The sequence below is a fragment of the Mercenaria mercenaria genome, chromosome 4, assembly GCF_021730395.1.
Source record: "Mercenaria mercenaria strain notata chromosome 4, MADL_Memer_1, whole genome shotgun sequence".
In the NCBI taxonomy this organism is placed as follows: domain Eukaryota; kingdom Metazoa; phylum Mollusca; class Bivalvia; order Venerida; family Veneridae; genus Mercenaria; species Mercenaria mercenaria.
In genome coordinates, this window is record NC_069364.1 from 56,862,094 (window position 1) to 56,889,252 (window position 27,159).

General features: G+C 36.1%; 1 protein-coding gene across 2 annotated transcripts in view; it reads right to left on the minus strand.

The window, feature by feature from the left end:
• Positions 1-27,159, minus strand: part of LOC123552900 (protein MMS22-like) — a 62,444-nt gene that overhangs the window by 20,400 nt on the left and 14,885 nt on the right. For both annotated transcript variants that reach the window (XM_053541374.1, XM_053541375.1), the window contains exons 2-19: positions 27,045-27,148; positions 26,737-26,836; positions 24,983-25,105; positions 22,014-22,072; positions 21,006-21,081; positions 19,886-20,009; positions 18,349-18,439; positions 17,517-17,644; positions 16,785-16,892; positions 14,992-15,070; positions 13,989-14,110; positions 13,646-13,711; positions 12,765-12,884; positions 8,950-9,068; positions 5,619-5,726; positions 5,121-5,232; positions 480-652; positions 161-288 (exon numbers count right to left, since the gene is read on the minus strand). In XM_053541374.1, coding sequence (XP_053397349.1) covers positions 161-288; positions 480-652; positions 5,121-5,232; positions 5,619-5,726; positions 8,950-9,068; positions 12,765-12,884; positions 13,646-13,711; positions 13,989-14,110; positions 14,992-15,070; positions 16,785-16,892; positions 17,517-17,644; positions 18,349-18,439; positions 19,886-20,009; positions 21,006-21,081; positions 22,014-22,072; positions 24,983-25,105; positions 26,737-26,836; positions 27,045-27,147 — 1,939 coding nt within the window. In that variant the 5' untranslated portion in view covers position 27,148. The remainder of the gene's footprint in view (positions 1-160; positions 289-479; positions 653-5,120; positions 5,233-5,618; positions 5,727-8,949; positions 9,069-12,764; positions 12,885-13,645; positions 13,712-13,988; positions 14,111-14,991; positions 15,071-16,784; positions 16,893-17,516; positions 17,645-18,348; positions 18,440-19,885; positions 20,010-21,005; positions 21,082-22,013; positions 22,073-24,982; positions 25,106-26,736; positions 26,837-27,044; positions 27,149-27,159) is intronic.

Sequence of the window (27,159 nt, forward strand, 5' to 3'; positions counted from 1 at the left end):
TCAATTACAGATGAGTTTGTATTCTGACAGCTGTAAATAGACTTACAGATGAGTTTTTATTCTAAAAGCTGTAAACCGATTTACAGATGAGTTTGTATTCTGACAGCTGTAATGTTACTTACAGTTCAGTTTGTATTCTGACAACTGTAAATTGACTTACAGATTAGTTTGTATTCTGATAGCTGTAACGTACTGCTGGTCTCTATCACCTCCTGTAAACCCTCTATATAAATCAGTATCAACTTCCACAGCAAGTGCTTGCTATCTATTCCTGCTGCACCAAAATCACTGAAAAAGATAATATGAATAGCCATCTAATTTGGCCAGTTCTAAATGGACATTTCAATGCAAACATTGAAGATTTCTTCTCCCATTTTTAAACTGGCATAATTACAAACAAGGACAGTTAAATAGTGAAATTGTTTGGGAAAATAGCAAGTTGATATCTAGCTGAACATTAAAACAAAATGTATACCTACCTGACTGCATTATCAAAGGCTGCCATCATCCTGTCAGCCAGGAAGCCAACATCCATGTTTCTTTCTACATATACCAACATCAGAGTGAAAGCTCCACGCCATACTACTGAGCGTTTAGCAAAGGTTATAGACTGTACATCCAGCATATCATAGAAGTCACACAGCTTTGATGCCTGTAACACAAGACTTTTTTTGTTGTTTTGTCAGGATAGCTCAGTGGTTTGCATACTGGCCTTCCAACCCTGAGGTCGGGGGTTCGATCCCCGGCAGCTACTCGGGAATTTTCAGAAACGGTTTTCAGTGTTTCTCACCCAATTAGAGGTGTACTGGTCAGGAACCCAGGCAATCCTTGTGTGTATCAGTGCTATACATTGGGCACGTTAAAGAACCAGGCTGTCTATTCACAACACGCTAGGCTAACTTAGCCGGACAAACCTGTATCTGATCTCTCTGTCGTGGGGGCTTTGTCTCACTCTGTCCCTCTGGTCAGATCGCTCTGTGTCTGTACTAGTAGAGGATGAATTATGCCCCCTGTGTGGCTACATTTGAACTATGTAAAGCGCCTTTGAACGTGAAACTGATCATGAAAAGGGCGCAAACAGACACAATTAAGGTCATATGTCAACTTTCATCCATGTATCCCCTTGTAAAAGTTTACTTTTGATATGCTCATATTATGTCATCACCTGCAGCCGCAGACAAGTGGACATGCAGCATCAACTGCAGTTTTCAATCTCTAACTTAAGCAGTTCTTATCCAATGTTCACCAAACTTGGTCACAATGTTTATGGGCAAAAGTTCAATAACTGCTGGATTGTCCTAGTGGCTCTCGAGACACTGTTTTATATTAATAAAAATTATGAAAACTGACACTGTCTACTCTCTAACTTCAGTAGTTCTTAACCAATGTTAATTGAACTTGGTCACAATGTTTAAACACATTATATTTTTGCAAATTTCAATAATCAGCATGAAAGTACAAGTCTTTCTGGAGTTGTGACCGATGAATTACAGTTGAAACTCAGTATCTCAAACTCACTTAACTCGAAATTCCATTTTAAGTCGAAGAAATTTTCAAGTCCCGTCAAATTTCCTCCTTTAAATATATAAATCAAATTTGGTTATGTCAAAATTTGACTTACCAAGACTCTTGATGTGTTGAAAGGGATTTTCAGTCCCATCAATAAGACTTGAGTGCATTGTAAACTAGGTAAGTCGAAGTGAGAAAAATATGCTATAAGATTTCACACATGTCATTTTGAATGTGGTTGGTTTTTAACACATGTCCATGTTTATTGCCTAACCAGAAAGCCGTAATGCTGACATATCAAAGCTGCAGCTATTATCAAAGTGAGATGATGTCATACTTGTTAGTATGTGCCATAACGATAATTGATGTAAACATTAGGTTTCTTTAATCAGCAGTCATTTGCTTTGAGACGTTCTGAAAATTGCTTTTAATTTAAACTAATGAATTAGTTAGTTTGAACCGTTGGGATCTTTAACAAGGATTAATTAGTGGCAATCGCAATGAGACTGTAAAAAAATTAACTTCTTGGGGGAAAGGATTATTCGTTTAAAATGTCAGATCAAAATGCTGTCAATCCTTTGGAAGAGAAACATGGTACAAAAAGGAGACTTCACTCCAAAACATTTGAGGTTAGTATCATTTTTATTCTTTGAAAAACTTGAAAAATTTAATAAACACAAACTGTATGAAATCATGTATGCATAAAGTGCCGACAGCGTATACAAGGCATCAAGGCAAAAGTTTTTATTTTTCATTAAATCTTTTCATAATGTGAACTAACTTCATCCACATACGTCCCTCCTCATAACTCAAATTTTGGTTATCTTGAAATAAAAAGCTCTGTCCCATGAAATTTGAGATACCGACTTTTGACTGTATACAAATCTGTGAAAACTGTCAATGTCTGCATGGTATATTGAGAAGTTCTTTCTAAATGTTCTCCGAACTTGATCACAATGTTTCAGGACACAGCTCAGCCAAATTCAAAAGCCATCTTGACTGTCCTAGTGTCCCTTGAGTTTTGGCCTTGAATTACCAAATATTGCAAAATATGACAATGTCTGCTTTATAACTTGTGTAGTTCCTATCCAATATTCACTGAACTTTGTTAAAATTATTATAGGCATATCTCAGCCAAGTACTGTAACCATCTGGATAGTCCTAGTGACTCTGGAAGTATTGTTTTGAATTACTAAAACTTGTGAAAATTGACGGTGTCTACTCTCTAGCTAGAGAAGTCATTATCAAATAATAACCAAACTTGGTCACAATGTATAAGGAATAATATCTTAGCCGAGTTTAATTACCAGCTTGTTTCTCCTGGTCTTTCTAGAGTTATGAGCTTTGATTTACTCAAAATTGTGGAAACTGACTGTGTTTGCTCTCTAACCTGAGCAGTTCTTATCCAATGTTCACAAAACTTGGTCAATATGTTTGTGGGCAAGTTTGATCACAAGCCAGATAATCCCGTCCCTTTAGAGTTATGATCCTTAAATTACCTAAAATTGTGAAAACCAACTGTGTCCACCTTAAAACTTAAGCAGTTCTCATCCAATGTTTACCAAAGTTTGAATGTTTATGGGCATATTACCTTGTCCTAGTTCAATAACTAGCCAGATAGTCTTTGTCGTCATGTAGATATCATCCTTGAGAGATTGAGAAAACTGGAAACTTGTCTGGTCAGTAATTACAATTAAATGTCTGAGACAGGCATGTAGTGTGGTAGTTTAGCACATGCAGGTCAAAGGTCTATAGATATACAATATAAATGATGTTCAATATATATTGACAAATGTTAATTTAATACTGAAAAATTCATTCAATTTTCCTGGTGCAGTCACAGATAACCAGTGCAAAAAAAAAATCAACCTTCAAATCCATCATTAAACACATATCATAACAATGCAACCAGGGCCCTCACTCTACTTTGGGGGAAGGGGTCCGCAGCCCTCAGGCGGGGGAATTTTCGCGTCGTTTTAGCCAAAAGGGGGAATTTTCATTGCCTTCAAAGAATAACATACTATGTAAGAACTATAACATGTATAACTCTCATTATAAACTAAAGTTGTTTCTTTTTCTCAACATACTACTGGTAACTGCAATTATATCATGTCAAGATCAGCTTTTCAGGGGTCAAGCTATATGTTATTAATGAAACTTCCACCAACTTTACCTAAAACAAGTACATTTTCATTACAGATTTTTTTAAAACAATTTATATTTTAGTTGTCTAAAAGTGGGTGGGGTTTGGTGCCTTTGCATTTTATTATCAAAAAATGCTTCAAAATAAGGGCTGCTTTTGCAATAGTGATCATATTTTTCTTAAATGCAGACTTTCAAATGGCTTTTTATTTAGATTGTACTAGAAAAATCTTGTAAGAAATGATGAAAATGTCCGAAAATCACGGTCGCGAAAACGGGTGACAAATATGGAAAACGAAAGTAAACATTTAAAATTCTTGATGAAGTACCCGTTTTAAATTTCTTTTTTTTTTCTACCATACCTGTTCAATACTTACAATTTCTGCTTATTAAAGCTTTTAATTTATTTTGGACCAAACAAAGCCTCGGCAATGATAATAAATTTTCTATAAACCGTAACGGTTGACCGGCTCACGTAATCGTATCAAGCAAACAAAATAAACAAAATAATGATTTTAATTATCCAATTTGTGCAAAGAAGATAATCTAAGCTGCATTGTTTATCAATTATTTTTTATACATTGATCAGTAAACACCTTTGATAATGACAGGGATTATTGTACTGAATAAAACCGCGAGATGACCACGTGTCAATCGGCGCGTGGCGTGATTGACATCTGTTGGCAGCTAATTAACATATGACGCTCCGCCTACTGCCATACTTCCGCGAATGATGGCGAACAATATTGAAATTGACTGGGATTTTGATTGACAAGGGGCAGAACTTTCGAACACGAGACGCATCAAACAAAATTTCCGCGAGTCAACCCGACGCACGAAGCATATATTGTGCGGGTCAAATACAAGTTTTTCTCGATTTTCGCGAATCAAAAACCCGGGACCTCGGGTCAACCGAATGCCCAGTAAGGGGGATTTTTTTTTCTCAGGAGGGGGAAAAAAGGATACTATTTTGGCGGGGGAAGCAGCCGATATTCGGCGGTAAAAACGGCCGATCGAGGGCCCTGGCAACATAAGGGATTTTGCAGATATTATTCAATTGAACCACGCCATGAGAAAACCAACATAGTGGCTTTGCGACCAGCATGGATCTAGACCAGCCTGCGCATCCGTGCAGTCTGGTCAGGATCCATGCTGTTCGCTTTCAAAGCCAATTGCAATTATAGAAACTGTTAGCGAACAGCATGGATCTTGACCAGACTGCGCTGGTGCGCAGGCTGGTCTGAATCCATGCTGGTCGCACAGCAACTTTGTTGGTTTTCCATGGCGAGGCTCATTATTATTAATAATACTTTAAGCTTGCGCATCCTTATAGTCAGGTCTTAATACTGAAATTAAACTGAGAATTTACATAATTAAAAGTACAAACATTTCCAACTGTCTTGCTGATTCAAGAACTGATTTCTACTTTCAGTTTAATAATAAAGATTCAATCGCAGTTATATACATACAACATCTTCGAGATCTGCAGTCATCCCCAGTGTGATAAACAATGTTGACAGATTATACAATCCACTCTCCATCAACTCCTGTACACGCCGAGCATGAAACTTCGAGTAAATCCTGTTGATAAAATTATTACAAATAAGACAGAGGAAGAAATTCATACAAAAAGACGCATGTGTACTAGTGATGCTTTAACTTACACAACTGTGTTTAGGTAAAGCAGATTTCTGATCATCATAACTATGGATTAGTTGGATCCCTGCTTTTTAAGTTTCACTTAAATACTGTTGAATATTTGCCACACTGTTCTTTGATTTTACGTGCATTAAATTTATGATCACCATTTTACGAAATTTTTGGTAGTAATAATTTATATTTCTTGTTCACATTTTTATTCATTTCCCTTCAAAAGCTTTAGGTGAACAAAACATTGTATAAACTGATCAATTAGAACTGTAAAGCCTATTTTGAAACAAATATTTCTACATGCAGAAGCCAGTTACCTGCCCTTGACTTGTTTCCATTCCTGCGTGGACCCGCTGCTGTACAGTTTACCAACATGCTGGCTCAACAGTCTCAAAAACAACTGGAAACTTGTCTCTTTATCAAGACTGTAATATAGCAAACATCTTTATATAAGGCAATGCTCTACTACATTGGCTACCTTGACATTACTAGTGAAGCCTCAGTTGAGGACTGTATTATTTCTCACTAACCACTGATCCATTTCCTTGCCTCAAGCTGTCTCTTAAAAGAAACTTTATACATAAAACTTTGACCCATTATTTACTATTTCAAATATCTACTTAAATTGGCAGGATTTCAATTTTACTTTTAACATAAGGGCCATGATGACCCCCAGACTGTTCATCAGGAGTTTCACAGTTAGTTAGGTCATCCAAAGAAACATTTTGTGTAAAATTATTTAAAAATTGAGCCAGTACAGATATTTTATAGCCATAAAGAGAAAACTAGCCCCATGCACTAGCAGACATGTTTTTCACAAATCAACAGGGCTTGAAGGTATTTGGTCAAAGTCCATCAATGAAATATTGCAACACAATTATTTGAAATTAGTCCAATGGTTTAGGGGAAGATTTTATAAGTTTTCCATACAGCCATACAAGGATAACTTAATGAAAAAAAGAACAATTTCAAGGAATCTGATACAGGGTCCTCAAAGAAACATTTCTGTAAAATTAATTTGAAACTAGTGCTACTTTTGAGAAAAGCGCATGTCTCCCAACACTGCCTAATCATCTGAATAATAAGTCTGCCTTTATATACGGTTGACTCACAGAAAATATACCTTCGATAGTTTTGGAGTAAGTGTAAGAGTAAGCCGCCTATCAGATAAGTGTTGGAGTAAGCATGTTGGAGCAAGCAGCCTATCGGTAATTCAAGAGCCGTAATTCTGTTGTGCCTGGGCCGATTTGGCTAGTTATCAAACTTGGCCAAGGACATTTTCTTCAAGTTTGGTGAAGACGGGATGAAAAATGTTCAACTTAAAGTGCAGACAATTTGTGACAGACTGGCTAAAATATAGCCATCATTACACATGATCAACCTCCCTATTAAGTTTCTTGATCATAGGTCCAAGCATTCTCAAGTTATCATGCAGAAGCGATTTAACTGTTCTGGGTCACTGTGACCTTGACCTTTGACCTACTGACCTTTAAATCAATAGGTGTCATCTGCTGGTCATGATCAACCTTCCTATCAACTTCTATGATTCTAGGCCCAAGCGTTCTCAAGTTATCTTCCAGAAATGGTTTAACTGTTCCAGGTCACTGTGACCTACTGACCTCAGAGTTGACCTTGACGTATATTTCATAATGTTACACATGTGTACCAAAAATCATTCGAATTGGGTAAGCTTTTCATTGAGTTATTGTCTGCAGACTATGAAAACCAACAGACCGACAGACCAGTGCACTCCTATATACCCCCAAAACTTTGTTTTGTGGGGGTATTATAAGCTGCAGGAAAAGCGTTTTGTGAAAACTAGAACTGTCACAGGAGTGACTCATACCCCCACCATACGGTCTTGTCACAGAAGAATGGCAACCATAAGAAATCTTAAAAAATACTTTGGAGTACTTCATCCTGGGCTTCCACATATAAGTAATACTAGTATAATACTAGTATAGTAATACTAGTAAATATATTAAATCTCTAATATTAGAGATACACTAAAATATACACTAAAAGTGAATACAAAAAAGTGTCTTACCGACCCATGTTACCACAGAAAAATGTTTTTACTTTTTACACAGAACTTATAATAAAAAAGTAAGAAAAATACCTAAAATATTGAAAATCTAAAAATAGGATTTCTAAAAATAGACTTATTCCTGGAATTTAAGGGGAAGAAACTCAGTACAAAAGTTAAAAAAAGGTTACTTCCCTTTGGCTCTAAGCCAATCAGAATGAGATATAGTGAAAATACATCAAAATTAACCTTAAGTTCTAGGTAAAAGGGGACACAATTCAAGAAAAATTAGTGTCAGAGTTATGCACCTTGTGTCACATGATGTGGGTGATGAGGTGGAACATCTGTTTTAAGTCTGAATCAAATCCATTCAGTAGTGACTGAGATATAGTGAAAATACATCAAAATCAACCTTAAATTCTAAGTAAAAAGGGGCATAATTCATGAAAAATTGGTGTCAGAGTTATGCACCTTGTGTCACATGATGTGGGTGATGAGGTGGAACATCTATTTTAAGTTTGAATCAAATCCATTTTGTAATAATTGAGATATAGTGAAAATACATCAAAATCAACCTTAAATTTAAAGTAAAAGGGGACATAATTCATAAAAAATTTATGTTAGAGTTAAGCACCTTATGTTACATCATCAGGGTGATAAGGTGGAACAACTATTTTAAGTTTTAATCAAATCCATTTAGTAATAACTGAAATATAGTGAAAATACAACAAAATTAACCTTAAATTCTAAGTAAAAGGGGACATAATTCATGAAAACTTGGTGTCAGAGTTATGCACCTTGTGTCACATGATGTGGGCACATGATGTGGGTGATGAGGTGGAACATCTATTTTAAGTTTGAATCAAATCTATTCAGTAGTAACTGAGATATAGTGAAAATACCTCAAAATCAACCATAAATTCTAAGTAAAAAGGGGCATAATTCATAAAAAAATGGTGTCAGAGTTATGCACCTTGTGTCACATGATGTGGGTGATAAGGTGGAACATCTATTTTAAGTTTGAATCAAATCCATTTAGTAATAACTGAGATATAGTGAAAATACAACAAAATTAACCTTAAATTCTAAGTAAAAGGGGACATAATTCATGAAAACTTGGTGTCAAGAGTTATGCACCTTGTGTCACATGATGTAGGTGATAAGGTGGAACATGTATTTTAAGTTTGAATCAAATCCATTTGGTAATAACTGAGATAATAGATTTTGGGACGCGACGGGACGCGACGGGACGGGACGCGACAAAACTGACTCCTATATACCCCCCTCAAACATGTTTGGTGGGGGTATAATAAACAGCAAAATCTTAAAACAAGTGGAAGCAAATGAAAAAAAAAACACACAAAAAAATCAACTAAGAATGTGTGTAATTACTGGTGAGACACATATATTCAAACAGATTCTTTCAATAACGCAACATCCTAGGACCAGTAACTCCTTGTCAACATGACCTTCAGGCTATAGCTTACCCATTATCATACATGCTGACCATACTCAGTTCTACACTAGTGTACCAGTGCTGTCACCATACTCAGTTCTACACTAGTGTACTAGTGCTGTCACCATACTCAGTTCTACACTAGTGTACCAGTGCTGTCACCTACCTCCCAACATGACCTTCAGTCCATTGCTTACACCTATCGTACATGCTCACCACACTCTGTTCTACACACGCCAAGCCTTCTAGTGTACCAGTGCTACTTTGGTAAGATTCATTTTGATTCTACAACAAATCACACAACACAATAAAGCAAACATTTGAAGCTTTAATTCCCAGGCTCAACAACAAATTCACAGAAGACAGCAATCAACTGTATTAAGGCACTTGTTCTCTACCTTAAATACATACTGGGAAACTGGAAACTGCAGGGTCTTTCTTGGAAATTTTGAAGAACAGTTATCATGACCTCTTCCAGTTTGGCTTTTCTAGTTATTTTCAATCTGTGGGGGAGAGGGGTCATTTGATATAATTTTTATTAACTTTTAGCCCCATATTCTGAAATAAAATCAAACAACACCAATACAAATCATAGAATGAAATGATTGTTTTACATGTTTTACATCTAAACTGAACAACATGTATACATTTTGTATTACTCTACAAAACATTTGTCAATTTACTGATATATACATTGATTTCCTGAAAAAACAAGAGCTGTCTCCATAGGATGACATATGCCCCCGATGGCACTTTGAATGAGTAGTTATGGCCGATGTTAGAGTTTAGGACCTTTGACCTACGGAGCTGGGTCTTGCGCGCGACACGTCGTCTTACTGTGCCACACATTCATGCGTAGTTATTTTAAAATCCATGCATGAATGACAAATATATGGACCGGACACGCCCATCAATGCACTATCATGAAAAATGACCTTTAACTTCTAAGTGTGACCTTGACCTTTGAGCTACAGACCTGGGTATTGCGCGCGACACGTCGTCTTACTGTGGTACACATTCATGCCAAGTTATTTGAAAATCCATCCATGGTTGACAAAGATATGGACCGGACACGCCCATCAATGCACTATCCTTTAATGTCTAAGTGTGACCTTGACCTTTGAGCTACGGACCTGGGTCTTGCGCGCGACATGTCGTCTTACTGTGGTACACATTCATGCCAAGTTATTTGAAAATCCATCCATCAATGACAAAGATATCGACCGGACACGCCCATCAATGCACTATCCTTTAATGTCTAAGTGTGACCTTGACCTTTGAGCTACGGACCTGGGTCTTGCGCCCGACACGTCGTCTTACTGTGGTACACATTCATGCCAAGTTATTTGAAAATCCATCCATCGATGACAAAGATATGGACCGGACACGCCCATCAATGCACTATCCTTTAATGTCTAAGTGTGACCTTGACCTTTGAGCTACGGACCTGGGTCTTGCGCGCGACGCGTCGTCTTACTGTGGTACACATTCATGCCAAGTTATTTGAAAATCCATCCATCAATGACAAAGATATGGACCGGACACGAAAATTGCGGACAGACTGACAGACCGACAAACAGACAGACTGACAGATGGTTCAAAAACTATATGCCTCCCTTCGGGGGCATAAAAATGCAGAAAGGGGCCCCTCTTCTAGAAAAACTCACAATTTTCAAACTGTTACGTTTCTTCATTTTGATGCATTTCCAGGTGCTGAAATTTCATATTACTATATGGAACATTGTTTACGGCAATTTTATGAAAATATATTAAGTACCAGTCGCATGGGACAGTATGGCAGAATATAATGCCTTTGTCTAAATGATGTCATAAATACACTAGAATAACTGCTTCCATGATAGCCATTTTCTTAATTTTCAAACTAACATATCTTTTTCAATACTTGTCTGACTTTAAAAATTAGTTCAGCATCATGAAAGGATTGATGATTGCTTTCATATGAAATAAACTTATTGCCATACATTCCTTTCACTTGAATGTTTCAACAAAAAGCCATTTAAGTTTGTTAATGGACTTCATGCAGGACCATTATGGATACTAAAGACTACAAAGCACTTTCTTTATGCACACAGCAGACGACAGAAGACATTGCTTTTTGGCACAACTTTGTTAAACAGTCAACCTTATCAAGACAGTGATTTTGAGGTGTATCAGATTGTTAAACTTTCTAAGCAGTCTTCTTTGCTTAAGCAGTATAGACCCATTCAAAATACAGTCGAACTTCGATGGCTCGAACTCGAGGGTCCCGTGGAAATTAGTTAGAGTTTTCCGTTGTTCGAGCCATCCAAATGGCGGCCATTTTGAATTTGGGATTTGAGGGCATGATGTGTTACAAACCTTACATCGTAATATATTGTCATATTGTACCTAAATGTGTGTATGATACGATGATCAGATAAATAAAAAAACGAACCCTGAAATATTCTTTATTATTTATTTTCAAACATGACAAAATAGAAAATAGATACGAATAACCACAGATAAAACACTAATATAATTATAAGAATTTGGTGAAGACAGCATCAAATAGAAAGACATGAATAGCAAATCTTTATGAATCATAGTCCAGTACAAATATTATCAAATATAAACACGTTAAAACACGAACAATTAATTCACGGACATGTACACAGAAATATTTAAGAACATTACTAAATGACGTAACATGTAGACATAGGCTATAAACAGACACATGAAATAGGGCATAAGTCAGTTTACTCGCAATACCGTTCTCATATTTCGTCGTTTTGGACCAAATTCAGCGTAACCCTCTTTGATCGACTCTTGACCTTTTTTATCCAGCCAGAGAGCATGTTTTTTGGAACATCAAATATTTTAGCAATTTCTGTTTTTGATTTCAGACCTTTTTCACATTCGATGATGGCGTTATATTTTGTTTCTAAAGTTTTTGGATCTAATTTTCGTGTTGTTCCTTGCTTTCCAGTAGCCAACTTAGCTATCCCCCTGTTTCCGGGTCCTTTACTAAGTTGTTCAGCCAAGCTAAAGCAGTATGAAAGTGGACATCAGATCTTCCATTTTTATGCAGAAAAAATAAAGACAAACACTGCTCAATTATCTTAAATAATTTTATTCATATTAATCAAAGTCCATTAAAGCATTGCAGTGAATGAAAGTCACTTTGTTTAATTTGTTTGTCGTCTACCGACGCTAATTACATAAGCGTGTGAAAATTACACAGGCGCCGGTTAAAGGGGAAGCTTGGCGAATGTCAGGCAGAGGTGTGAAAAACTTTGTAAACACAAGCCATTCCGGTGAGAAATTGTCTGTTCGACTAAATAGATGTAATTATCACTGTAATTGAGCCGAGGGGACCACCAAATGAGTTTGAGAGTTCGAATTTTCGAAGTTCGAGCAATCCAAGGTAGAACTATATAGAATAAAGAAGGAATAAATTCAGGACCGGGCAAAGAGTTCGAGCGATCCCGGGTGTTCGAAAGATCCGAGTTTGAATCACTGAAGTTCAACTGTATATACAAACACTGAAGCGTATGCGATAACTAAACTTTTGTCACAGTCCATGTTACTCTTTCATTATGAAGCATGAACCAGTGCTTACATAACTAGACTGGGTATGAAATTTTTGCTTTTCTAAATATATGGCCAGGTCTCATCAATAACATTCAAAATTGCTTCTATTTGGTGGTCATTTTGGAATAATACCACCATCATACTTCAGTGTCACATGACAGTGGGCCTTAATTCTGGATTCCTTGAATGGCAATATACATCTACACTTCATGATGATCATGTGTATGCAGTTCTATTGGAATCACTCTGTGGAAGAATTCTGTCATACAATGTTACAATGTAGTGTAATGTTTCAACTGAGGACAAGTTGATAATTGATACAATTTTGTGATGGATATCTAAAGCAGACAAACCCAAAATTATAGCTCTCAAATTAAAATTTTGGGAAGAGGCAGTAACACAAGTACTGACCAGTCTTTTATAGAAGAAGTCCCAGAGTGTGATGAGAATACTTGTGTTTGGTTCCCAGTTACTGGTCAACAACAGGCAAGTCTTCAAATGCCGTCTCATAATACCCTCTGTTAAGCCAGACTGAAATATATAAATGTTCCCCCAGAAGGTAACAGTTACTATGGTATCTAATATATATTTAAGTGTAGCATGGATTTAGTGAGCACCACATGTCCAAACATAGCATAAAAACAATTCATTTCATGAAGCTAAGTGACTCAGATAATCTTGAGTTTTCTTAGTAATTGAACGAACATACATGTATATAAACTTAACAATACACTACTCTGAAATTCTAGAGGTATCTCTATTTTAACATACCTACTTTACATGGTCAAATATTCCGGCCTGCCCAACATATTATTACCTTACTAGTTATCAAATTTCTTCCATTCACTGGGTTTCATACCAAAATTCCAACAATACAGTAAAATACATGTACTTCTTACTCCACACTGTTGATGTATGAGGGCTGTTTCTAGAAATTCATTTGGTCATATCTTTTATGTCTGGATTGCTCGGAAACCCTTGATAATTGAACTATTTGCTTAATATCCCCTTTCAATTTAGAGTGATGGATGTTTTACTGCTACATGTATTCAACAGAATTCTAGCCAGGATGGCAAGATGTCTGTAAAATATGCTTAGAAAATATCACCACCAGAATACTAATTCTAAGTAGCAGCTATCAAATAGATAGGCTGTAACCTATTTGTGTTGAGAGGTTTGGAGCCCAAAAGTTATTGGATACAAATATGATAGTATCAATTCTCACCAATCATTTCAATTCATTTTAAACATTTTTAAGACATCAGTTTCAGTTACAAGTAATGAACACTTACAGTTGATAGAAGTTTCTTGAGCAATGATTGTAAATCATGGTAGTTGCTAACAGCAGAAGCTTCAGTCTGTAATCAAAACAGCAAACATATCAAAGAAACCACACACGCAAAGAAAATGTTATGTTAGTAACTTTTTTTTTTTATTATATCATAAGAAAACAGTAAATTCAAACTTCTATTCTGAAGTATGTCTGTCCTCATCATTCTGTATGTGCAGTAGTCCATGACGCTTTAACAGCAAATGCCTTTCTTAAATCTAGTTGAATTTTCCCATTTTTAAGAATTCTTAGATAATGAAGATAGATTTCCCTGACTTAAGGTGGTGCCACACTTGAAAACTTACCGTAATACTTCCAGGGACTTTCTGAGCAAAGAGTGGTGAAACACAGTACATTATCCACAAACAAAGCCCTACAGCATCATCTGTTTTGAAGCCATCAGGTGGATTTAACATCAGTGCACTGTCTGAAATCAACCCAAATTCTGGTTCACTAGCAATTAAGTATAGTGTAAACATACTTATACCTTAATTCTTTTAGGGGAGTTTTTTTTATAAAAAATACTTTTTGGAGAATGGAACAAGGCCAAGTTTTGTCCTGACAAAAACTGATAATACAGATAATCTGGCCTCTAGGGTTTAAACAAGATTTTTCTAAAATTTGACATACTGGCCTACTTTTTCAAACAAAATGACCACGTTTTGAATTTGTCAGAAATCTTGTTATTTTACAAAGGGAAACATTCTGACCAAATTTCATGAACACTAGGTAAAATTTGTTACTTCTAGAGTGGTAACAGTAAAATTGTTGACAACAGATGCCACATAACAGAATGGGGTATCACAATAGCTCACGTTGTACACTTTGTGTTTGAGTGACCTAAAAAAGTTGCAGTGTATTTTAATTATACAGCAGGAATGTCCAAAACAGTGTTATGGAAGGGATAACACTTGATGCATCACAATAAAATATGGTCACAGACAGCTACAGAGATGCATACAAATTTCAGTCAGTGAGAGAACACCATTTTCTTTCAACTATCTGCATTTTTTTTTCTATTTTTGTTCAAATTTATTCTTTGCACGAAGCAAAATGACAAAAGTTTGACAAGCAGTTTCAGATAAAGTATAGGCTGGTTTTATTATTTCAAAATTCAAGTGCTTTTTTCCAGATTATATTTTATAACTAGAGCATTCTATAAATACTAAATGCATACAAGTATGGTCCTAGATAACTTATATCAAGTTTGACTGGTATCTAGACAAGAACACAATCTGGAGAATTGTTTAACATTTTAACATAAAATTAATGTTTCAACATGCACCAATTTAGCTTTGTCAATATTACCTTCAGCTTCTGTTAACACTGCTTGGTTCTCCACTTCTATGACAGATTTTATCACATGATGCAAACTGATCCAAAAGGACTGAAACACAACAAAACATTTCATTTATTCAGTATTCTTTTGAGCTCCAATCACTGGTGGTAATTATCTTTTTAGTATATACTACTACTCATAGTTGTTTTAAAACTGCAACCCACATTCTTTGTTAATACCAGTGAACAATGTGAAAGAAAAACAATCTAAACTATCACTAAAGGTGATGAATGTACCCCCCCCCCCCCCCACATGCACTGACACAGTACATTGCAATTTGACGCACACAAGATTGCATAATTATGTGGACTGTATGTATATAGACTGTATGTATACAGTATAGTTACAAAAATCAAAGTCCCATATCTATGCAGAATATTTATCTAAAAGAATGTAACATGCACCATGCACAACTAGGGTTGGTACTGATCACTTGTGTGAAGTTTCATTAAATTGTGTATAAGGGTTTGGTAGATTAGGCACGCAGAAGACTGCATATGCAGACTGTATGTACATAGTATGTTAACAAGAAACAAAGTCCCATAATTCTGCAATTTTTGTCACTGAAAGAACCTAACATGCCCCATGCACAACTACTGTTGGTACTGATCACTTGTGTGAAGTTTCATTAAATTGTGTCAAGGGGATGAGGAGAGATGGTGCGCACAAGATTGTGTCTATGTATATAGTATAGTAACAAAAAAACAAAGTCCCATAACTCTGCAAAATTTTTTTCTAAAAGAACCTAACATGCCCCATGCACAACTACTGTTGGTACTGATCACTTGTGTGAAGTTTCATTAAATTCTGTCAAGGGGATATTGAGAGATGGTGCGCACAAGATTGCGTCTACGGACAGACAGACAGACAGACGGACAGACAGACAGACAGACAGACAACCTGAAACCAGTATACACCCCCTTACAACTTTGTTGTCGGGGGGTACAACTATAAAATATATAACCTAAACTGATTTCACAGAGTTTCTCATATCTTATTCAAACTACACTTTTTGACTGTTTCCTAGCATGCTGACATGTACCCATAAGATTAGGTAGGCAGCAGTTGTCCTTAGTTGCCCAGTAGAGTTTCAAATATGAATTTACCACCACACCTTTCACTTCTACATCAATGCATCCCTTCAAGTCATACATTAATTATACCCATAGGATTTAGTTGTGATTTGATACATGCCTAGTAATTTGTCTGAGGCAAATTGATTAACCCCTTTAGTATCACTAAAAGGGAAAAGTTATGACTGAATTAGTTCAAAAACACTATGATTAAACAGCAGCACTGGATGCTGAACTGCGCATATATTTTTTGTGAAATAATCTTCATTAGCAATGTCTTATACTAACTGCTAAAAGGGATTTAATTTGTGATGTCAGAGATCACAGTAGTGGCATGTCTTTTGTTCAAACCAAAGTATAAGATGCAGCGCAACAAAGTTTTAACACGTCTCAAATTGTATTGAAGCTTGCAAATTTAAATTTTGTAAAAAATTGTTGACTTTGGTGCTTATATATTATTGTCATATTCTGAAGTATGCTGTATACCCCCCAGAATAGTGACAAAAACTTGGAGAGATTGGAGACGATGTACATTCTTTGTACAGCTATTCTGTATAAATATGGTTTAATTTGCGAGTGGAAAGATTATTTGTACACCATTATCTAAATGTTTTTATGCTTACATTCAAAGAGTTTAAATTTATCTGATAGGAAACTTTATTGAACTTTAGCAAGGCTGAGACATCTACCTCTCCTATATGGTTGCTTGACCTCCATTCTGTTAATTTCACAATCAGCAACCACAGTTCCTTCACACAGCTACACGAGAACATAGAAGTCTTCTGGGGGTTGACAACCTAAAAATAAGGTCAGGTGTAATATTTCATTTATAACCAAGAAACATAGAAAGATATATCAGTGTAACAGAAATATAGTGGTGTAATACATGGAACAGCTCAAAATTGATTTCCTGCATTGATACTAACATATAAGAGACTGAGACTTGGTAAAGTAGTGCTCTGCATCCCTATCGTAACTAATTTTTCATTTATATTGTTCGCAAATCAATGGTGAAAATATTTTCAAAACTTTCCAGGCCATAAATTAATGGCATACCTCGACAATAAAATGAAATATATATGCGGATAAAAACATATGAGCCGTGCCATGGGAAAACCAACATAGTGGGTATGCGACCAGCATGGATCCAGACCAGCCTGCGCATCTGTGCAGTCTGGTCAGGATCCATGCTGTTCGCTAACAGTTTCTCCAATTCCAATAGGCTTTAAAAGCGAACAGCATGGAGCCTGACCAGACTGCGCGGATGTGCAGGCTGGTCTGGATCCATGCTGGTCGCAAACACACTATGTTGGTTTTCTCATGGCACGGCTCATATACAAAAAACGCGAAACAATTAAACAAAAATCAACACAGTTAAATCAGGTCTCTAAACAAAACATGTATTCATGTTTTACACTTACTTTGTTGACATATCTGAGGTGAGCTAGGCCAACAAGGTCCCACAACACAAGATGTAGCATTTGATCATACAATGAAGAGTCAATGTCATTATCTGGCATAACACACAATCTCCTACTATACCTGTAGCCTGAAATTAAAAGAAACAGATGTCACAGTATTATAAAGTGATAACATCATTTTTTCTTGCATGTCAGACAGGATTTTCTAGTGTTTTCTGGAGCTGCATGGATAAACTCATATTACAGGTGTAAGATGTCTCACATGCTATATTTAGGAATTAAAACGTAAATTCATACACCACTATAATAAAACTGACACATACCCCTGACCTGGTGGACAGATGTGCATGACGTCAATGCAGCCCAAATTAGTTTGTATCTAGGGGTATGATGATCAATTTCAAACTTCAAAACATTAATAAGTTAAATTCTAAAACTTAAGCAAAACTGAATCTCTCCTTTATACTAATAGTTTACAGTTGATGAAACATACAGTGTACCTAGATATTTCATCTGAAATGTATAGTACATGTACAGATTCAGGGCCTATATTCATTCAGGTTTGAAGGAAGAAACTATATTGTGGACTTAAAAAGTGGCAAATACTCAATCTGCCACAGGTATGTTACCAGCAAATTTATATTTACAAACTTTTCCTAAGCTGTCTGTTGAATTGACATGTATGTGCAGTTTCATTACAATTTGTGTTAAAATTGAACCTCTGAAAAGCCCAGAAGCTCAATATCCCATATAAACAGAGGTTGAATATATCAGAGTGTCTTAACTGGGATGTGTATGCAAATAAAGTCTACAAATCAAATGAGGATTCTACCTGGGTATTTTATCTGGAGTTGGTGGAAGATGGATAACAGTCTCCAGTAGACATCTAGATGAAGATGTAAACATTGGTGTGATACACTGCTCTGAAATACAAGTTTGGGTGCAAACAGGAATATACAAAATGTAGACAGATGTTTCAGTTGTTTTTACACCAGACAGACAATGGTATAAAATTCTAAAATTAGATTAAATAAAGTTTTGTTTTTCTTCAGTGTTTTTACTTGTAAGTTGAGCAGATCCAAGCGCTAGACAAAGGAACTCAAGTCATGGGTATAGAAAATACCATCCCTGAAGAAGGTATCCTTGTCCAAATAAAACAAGAGGTGTCACTAGTGAGGAATATTGGACAATAATTAATACTCCTGCAGAACTAATTTTCCTGGTGTTCATCATTGCCTCAAGAAATAAATCAAAGTCCCATGCATTTTATCTTCTGAAGTTGAAATCTGCAAAGTCACTTCTCAAATAAATAACTAAGTTTGCAAAAATTATGAAAAGTCAAGCCCTCACTGTAAAATGATAGCACGGAATCCTGTAACTGGAATGCCCTTGCTTTAGCGATATGGTCTGTGACATCCAACTTTTACCATTGGAGATATAGATCACACCTCTGCATGCATAACATACTTTTTCTCATCATGCTTTACTTTCCATTAAGTTAATCAGGGTTCTGCAGAGGCAGCAATATCGCAAGAATCTCGAGTAAAAAATATAAATGTTGCACTAAAATTGGTCCAGAAGCGCCGGTTGTCGCGTTATGAAAATTTTGGGGACAAATGTCTATATGGGACGACCGGAACTGAGTACGAATTGTACCGTATCGGAACAGAAGAAATTCCCGCAAAAACATCATTTTTATTAATCAACAATGAACAATTTTAAGCTACATTTCTCTATCTTCAGACAAGAAAAGCATTCAGTCTGATGATAAACGGCCTAGTACTAAATGAAGCTTCATAAAACCCCATACAACATACAAACCAGGTTCTGTTAATTGTTCTCCACTCACTGTCTCGGCAGGTGAAATTGTAAGTGTGTCCGTTCGCTGCTTAAAATCTGTCAACCATTCCACACTTATTGCCTCCAAAATTGAAAATGTGTCACAAAATCAAACCACAAAGGGTGCAGAAAATTCGAATGAATCCAAGAAGGAAAGTGACTCCAAATTTCAGGAGCATTGATTTAAAGAGTATCAATGGTTGGACTAAAATAAAGACTTCAGTTTTAGTGATGTTACTGTCTTATTTTATTGACATATGGTCAAAAGTTGTTGTCCCCAAGATTTTGAAAATGTCCCCACATTTTTCATACCAAGGGGACATGTGTCCCCACCATTGTTGATACTCGGCAAAACCCTGAAGTTCAATAACTGCCACACAGTTAAAGCTGAAACAGTGCATTCTGCATTGTCAAACAGACTAAACACATAGACAGACAGCGCTACTGCTACTTGCCTCCCTTCTGGATCATAATATAAGAACTACATCAAGGAAAGCAGGAAAACATGACACAAAACAAAACATTCTTACTTTGTTTCCTACAGAAGTTGATTGTATTACATGGTGAGGTAACTCTGACAATCTTCCCATATATAACAACAAAGAATGTAGACTGCATATCACTTTGTCTAGATTATCTTCTCCCACACTTCCACTGCAAAAACATGTATATTGAGCAGTGTACTGAGTAAAATTACTGTTGAAAACAACAAACCATTAAGACTATCAGAGGCTAAAATATTAGAATATCTTATTTCACCTCATGTGATTGTGCTGAATGGAATGTAGTATAACTATATGTAACCTTCAACATAAATGTTACATAAACATGCTAAGTTTTACAAAAGATCTTGGTTCTGTAGACTTAACAGAACAATTCCTTGTATTTCATATGCTTAAGTTTTAATGGGTACAAATCTTGCTTAAAATATGTTATTGAAAACAAGAGCTGTCACTAATGCTGACAAATGCCCCCGCAGCGCCTTGACCTTTGAACTGGTGACCTTGATCTTTAACCTGGTGACCCCAAAGTCAGTAAGGGTCTTGTACTCAATAAGTACTATCAGCATGTGAAGTTTGAAGGTCCTGGGTGCAGTGGTTTGCGAGTAAAGTGCCTTCATGCAAAAAGTTAACATTGTGAAGAACGAACTAACGAACAAACTAATGAACGGACGGACAGTTGAAAACTAATATGCTTCCCTTTAGGAGCATAAAAATTGGGACTATTAGCTTAAAATTTTGTACCGAATAAAATTACTGTTGAAAACAACGAACCATTAGACTATCAGAGGCTAAAATATTAGAATATTTTATTTCACCTCATGGCATTATGTGATTCTGCTGAATGGAATGTAGTATAACTATATGTAACCTTCAACATAAATGTTACATGAATTGCTCAAACTGAGCATTTTAAACATGCTAAAATTTTACAAAAGATCTTGGTTCTGTAGACTTAACATAGAACAATGCCTTGTATTTCATATGCTTAAGTTTTAATGGGTACAAATCTTGCCTAAAATATGTTAATGAAAAAAATTGGGACTATTGGCTTAAAATTTTGGGGAAAATACTATCTACCATTGAAAATGGGACTGAAGCCATCAAGTTAAGCCTTTAAGAATCACCTGCCTAAAGTAAGAAAGATTACCTTTGTAAGGAGATCATAACATACTGTAGAAACCTGCAACACTGTTCTCTGATGTCTTGCCCATCCACTGTGTCTTCTACAAAATAATGGTAATAATAATGATAACAATAATAACTAGAGCTGCTTTTTAGAAAAGCACATGTCTCCCACAACTGCCTAATCATCTGAATAGTAGTATATGAGTCAACCATGCACCAATAACTCAACTGCCTAATCATCTGACATGATTAGGTCTCAGGGCATAATTAATTTACTCCACTAAAAAAACTTTTAGTTCCTAGGGCACACAAGCTCAAACTCTACTCCCTTTATATTCTTAATTCCCAATCAGACTTTCAGTGCTCTGACTATCATGTTATTCCCAATCAGCCTTAAAGTGCTTTGATTATCAAAAACAATGTTTCAAGGGCCATAATTCTAAAGTGCCTATGCAGATTTTGCTACTTATCGAACTTGGCTGAGGACTTACTGGCAAACACATTTTCTTCAAGTTTGGTGAAGATCTGATGAGAACTGTTACCACTTAAAGCACGGACAAGATTTGTGACAGACAGATGGACACACAGACCAGAGTAAATCAACATTGTCTCCCATCACAGTGGTGTGGGAGACATAATAATAATGTAATGATTTTACTGCAAATCAAATATAATTTGGTCTTTGTCTTGGAATGTCCTTTCACAGGAAACAAAAGGATCTAAATTAAATATTCATTTCAACCATACATCTTGGCCTAAAGGATAGGAGGTCAAAAGCATCGAGCCCCATTAGGATCTGTCCTAACTTGTCCAGATAAGCCATCAGATAGCTAAAGACAGATAATCGAAAAGTGTCTCTGACATCATAATGGCTGTCTCTTCAAAATGGCGAAGTGGAGATTGGGGGGGGGAGGGGGGATAATAAACACTTTGCCTTTACTCAAGGTTAAGCTAAGAGCTAGGCATGATACTGTATATCTGTATGTATTCTATACCTGTATGTTCCTATATCAAGTTATAAGCAGCTTACCTAAAACAAATGAAACTCTTGACCTTTGTGCCAAGGACTGTAATTCTCCAATCTGCTGCCTTAAAATATAACCAATTTTACATTTAAAACATCATCAAAATTGTCTGAAAATAAATGATTCTTTGAATCATGCTATTTTGTTGTAAAGCAACTATTTCTGGCACTGAAACAAATTTAAATCAAATACAGTTTGCTGTAGAATCAACTTTTACTATTGTCTGTAATAGCAGAGCTACCGGCACCGCGAAGCAGCGCCGACAGCGTCGCATTACGGTTAGACGTATGAAAAAGAAAATGAATAGAGAGATCTATCTGTGTATGCTATCGAGTTGAAAATCCGTGGTAATTTTTGGAATCGGTGTTGTTCGGATTTTTTCGAGTACACTATGCACATAGTAATTAATCAGTAAAGACGTCAGTAGACGCTTACTGTTTACGGTTGACAAAAGCGTCTCGCTTACTGTTTTGAATATTGAATAAAAATGTAAATGAGCGTCTGATAATAAGAAACTAGTGCTAAATACATTTTCTACGAAGAAAAAAGAAATAAAATACAATATTTTCATTTTGAAACGACTTTCGTCACACTGCCATTACTGAACTTTATTATATATACTTATGTTTGCCCCAATGACGTCATAACTCCACTGTGGTGTAGTGGTTAGCGAGTTCGCGTTGAAAGCCAGAGGTCGTGAGTTTGAACCTCACTTGGACCAGATTTTTTTTTTTATTCCTTTTTTATTTCAGTTTTTTGTTGTTGTATTATTATGAGTTTTGAAAATATTGTATAACTAAAGTCATGCATGTGAAATTTAACAAGTGTTTATAGTTTTGATGTCAGGTTCCAATTTTGGCAAACATTGTTTTTCTCTAGGTAAAATTCTGATCATTAACTTTTAAAAATTGCAAGTCTTTTGGGTTTAAAACAAGCTTCTACAGTCATGTAAATGATTGTAATTTTCCCATACGAGGCGTCTATTATAGCAGTATTTTTAACTGAAAGTTGGACACATTCTTCCTTCCAAAAAGAACCGAAATTTGACAATAATGACATTTAAAAGAATTACAATAGTCATTTCCAGGATTAGGTAAATTCTAATTTCTATTAACTTTGGAATTGGAACATTAACTTTTTACATTAAGTCCTCATTGCCAACATTCACACGCATAGAGACAGAATTCCTTTGACTATTGGCCTAATGAGATTCTGTTAGGTTTGAAATTTTCAAGGTTCAAGCTTTTCAATTTGAAGGAGTTATCATTTGTGACTGGTTTCCAGTATGATAATAATTTATGTAAAAAAAATTATGCAGTACGTTTTAATAAGAATAACAGAAATTATTCAAATACGCTTTTTTTTCTTTATCTTGGTGCCGATTTTAATCTATATCGAACTTTCTTTTGATTATATATAGAATATCTTTCGAGTTTTCACATGTCAAGATACAAGATACAAATTTTATTTAAAGTCGGTGTTAATATACAGACAACATTAGCTATGTATAGCTATTGACCGACATGTCAAGAATTAATCTTGATGGAGTCTAAAACATGCATTCAGAAATCATGAATTATCATTAATACTTATAATTTTAATAGATCTAATAGAACATAAACTTCCTAAACGAATCCATAATTCCAGATAATTCCAACACCACGTAATTTGACGTAATTTTTAAGGGCACTGGTGATTTTTCAAGGGAGCTCTGCCTTTTAGGTAGCGCCTTATTTCATATTACTGATACATGTAAAACACTATCAGGAAACAATCTATGTACTTAGGCATATATCTTAAAGAGCGAACAGCAAAAATGATGTTCTCTGAAAATACAATATCTATAAAACATTACTGGGAGAAATGATGGTCAAAACAGGTGTAATGGTGTATGCAGACCCATCCAGGGATCATCCTACAAGGCGATTTGAGCGATATCTTCGCTTTAAAGTCGGCCACTTTGCCTAATTATCGCCTCCGGGCGAAATCCGAATCGCCGAGTTTTTCAGCGAGTTATTATCTGTTTACTTAAAGTTGTAAAACTTGATGCATATTCTAGATTAAATTATCGATAAATCCATAGTCAACCCCGCCTACTCGCCTGTCAAACTTCAGCCAATCGTAGCGTTAATATCCCACAGTGTCGATCAATAATATTGTAAGCCGCCGCCATTTTGAAAATTTTCAATTGGCGTGTAAAAAGCTGATAAACTTAACGAGAGCATGATCTTATGCAACAATTGTATATTAATTATTCTTTCATTTTATTAAAGATTACTTCAAAAATTATTTCAATTACCATGATTACGGCCAATTTCTGTAAATGAATTGCTTGAGTACTGTGGATAAAAAATGATTTCGCAGACGTCAGAACTGCCGTACAAAATATTGTAAAAAGATCGCCATTATCTACGAGTTTGGTATCATTTTCGAAAAAATTAATAAATAAATTAATTAAATGTATAAATCTGAACAAGTTGATGCAAAAATCAGGCATTATAAAAGCACGAGAATCGAAACATGAATGAAATTTTTTTCCATGTTTTGATCGTGCACCTGATAAATTTACGAGTTTCGGACATGTAAATTTCGGATAAAAATTTAAAGGCGACTTTTTCATAGCTTATTTTTTATACTTTATTTAGAAATTCATGAAAATGATAATGCAAAAATCAATTTCCTTAAATAAATACTGTTTATAAGTTACAGCTAGACCCATAGAAAGTGGATATATTAGGCAGGAAACTGAATGCTATGCCGATTCTTCTTCTTAAATTCCTCAACTTCTCCCTAAATTCTGTGGAGAAGAAGTCACTTCTCCCTAAAATTTTGACCTAGGATGATCCCTGCCATCACATACAAAGAGAAACAATTAAACTTAACCATCTCCTATTAAAACATCAGTATCAATTCTTAGCAATAAAGACTGAGCTAACTATAATTGCTATACATTACATTAATTTTAAATACCTACCTCAAAATCAGGAACAATTTATCTATGTTTGAATTCTGGATAATAGAGCATGGCCAGGTGTGGCTGAACAATGATAGGGGTTCAGTTGCTGGTAACAGACATCTAGATGGAGAGCTGAACAACCTGTAAACAGAGTGAAGAGAAAGGTTCTTCAAAAAGTCACCAGCATTTAATAAAAAAGACGTCTCTAGCAGAATATTACTAATTTTGGGTTTTGAAGGTGGGGCAGCTCCTTTGTAAGAAGCTTCCCCAAATGTAATACATAAACCATAAAGCACCCATACACAGATTCTTCATTAAGACTGTCAGAGTAGAGCTTGAAAATCCTGGCTTTGCAGCCAAGCATCACACTGGTAAAACAGATTAACTAGCAACAAATCAACCAGCAGAACAGATGCACCAGTATTACAGATCCACCAGCAGAACAGTTCCATCAGTAGAACAGACCCACCTGTAGAACAGATCCAACAGCAGAACATATCCACCACTAGAACAGATCCACCAGTAGAACAGATCCACCAGTAGAACAGCTCCACCAACAGAACATAGCAACCAGCAGAACAGATTCACCTATAGAACTGATCCATCAGTGGAACAGATCCACCAGTAGAACAGATCCACCAGCAGAGCAGATCCACCAGTGGAACAGATCCACCAGTACAACAGATCCACCAGTACAACAGATCCACCAGCAGAACAGATCCACCTATAGAACAGATCCATCAGTGGAACAGATCCACCAGCAGAACTGATCCACCAGAACAGATCCACCTATAGAACAGATCCACCAGCAGAGCAGATCCACCAGTGGAACAGATCCACCCATAGAACAGATGCACCAGCAGAACAGATCCACCAGCAGATCAGATCCACCAGTGGAACAGATCCACCCGTAGAACAGATGCACCAGTAGAACATATCCATCAGCAGAACAGATCCACCAGCAGAACAGATCCACCAGCAGAGCAGATCGACCAGTGGAACAGATCCACCCGTAGAACAGATCCACCAGTAGAACATATCCACCAGCAGAACAGATCTACCAGCAGAACAGATCCACCAGTTGAACAGTTCCACCAGCAGAACAGATCCTCCAGTAGAACAGATCCACCAGCAGAACAGATCCACCAGTGGAACAGATTAACCATCAGACCAGATCCACCAGCAAAACCGATCAAACAGCAGTCCAGATCCACCACTGAAACAGATCTGCCAGAAGAACAGACCCACCAGCAGACCAGATCCACCAGTGGAACATATTCACCAACAGAACAGATCTACAAGCAGAACATATCTACTCCTTCAAAATAGTTGCTAATGAATGCAACTAGATATTCAATTTAAAAATCTGAATATTTTTTCAAGAAAAATTTCTTTTCAGGCACAAAAATGTTTTACTTTCAGGTGTTGTTTCAAATACTGCGACCCTTTCTGCCAACACAACCTAAACACATTGCAAAAGTAGACAAAATTTTATCATAAAAAGAAAATTAGGAGATAAAAAATACTTTCATGCTTTTCCTACAGATATGAAGAATTTATCGAGTAACTTTAAACACCTCTAGTCAGTGCCTAAATACAAACTGTAGTACTTGATGCTGCAGATGAACGAATGTTGAATATAGCAGAGATAATAATCATCAGACACATAGGCCATACCTTCATCTGGGAAAGTGGTAGAGTGCTCATGAACTACACTGAAAGCATTTGTCTCGATTAGCTTGTCAAAGCTATGGCCAGTGTTGTTAAATTACCTGTGTAAAAATCCTGCTCTCCAGTAAGAATCACTATGGTACGTAGACTCCTTGCCCGACAATTCTCCAAGACAACAGAAACAAACATCTCCATTCTCCTCTGTAATATACAGAACAATGTTAATCCACATATATTATACACTTACTGAAAATAGTCAGAACTACTTATGGACAAGCCATTCATTGTTTTCTTATATTACATTAGAACTTCAATTCCGTACCAACTAAGTTCTCACATTCGCCCAGCAAAACCTGTGTCAGCAAATAGGTAACTTATACAAGGGGTCATGAGATAAATATATATTCACCATCAGCTTTTGGTACTTTTGGAGGTGATGGCTCTAGTAATTCTTCAAAATGAAAGCCATTTCCCTCAGGTGACAATGGTGGTGTCAAGCTATCTCCACTCATTCTGAAAAAAAT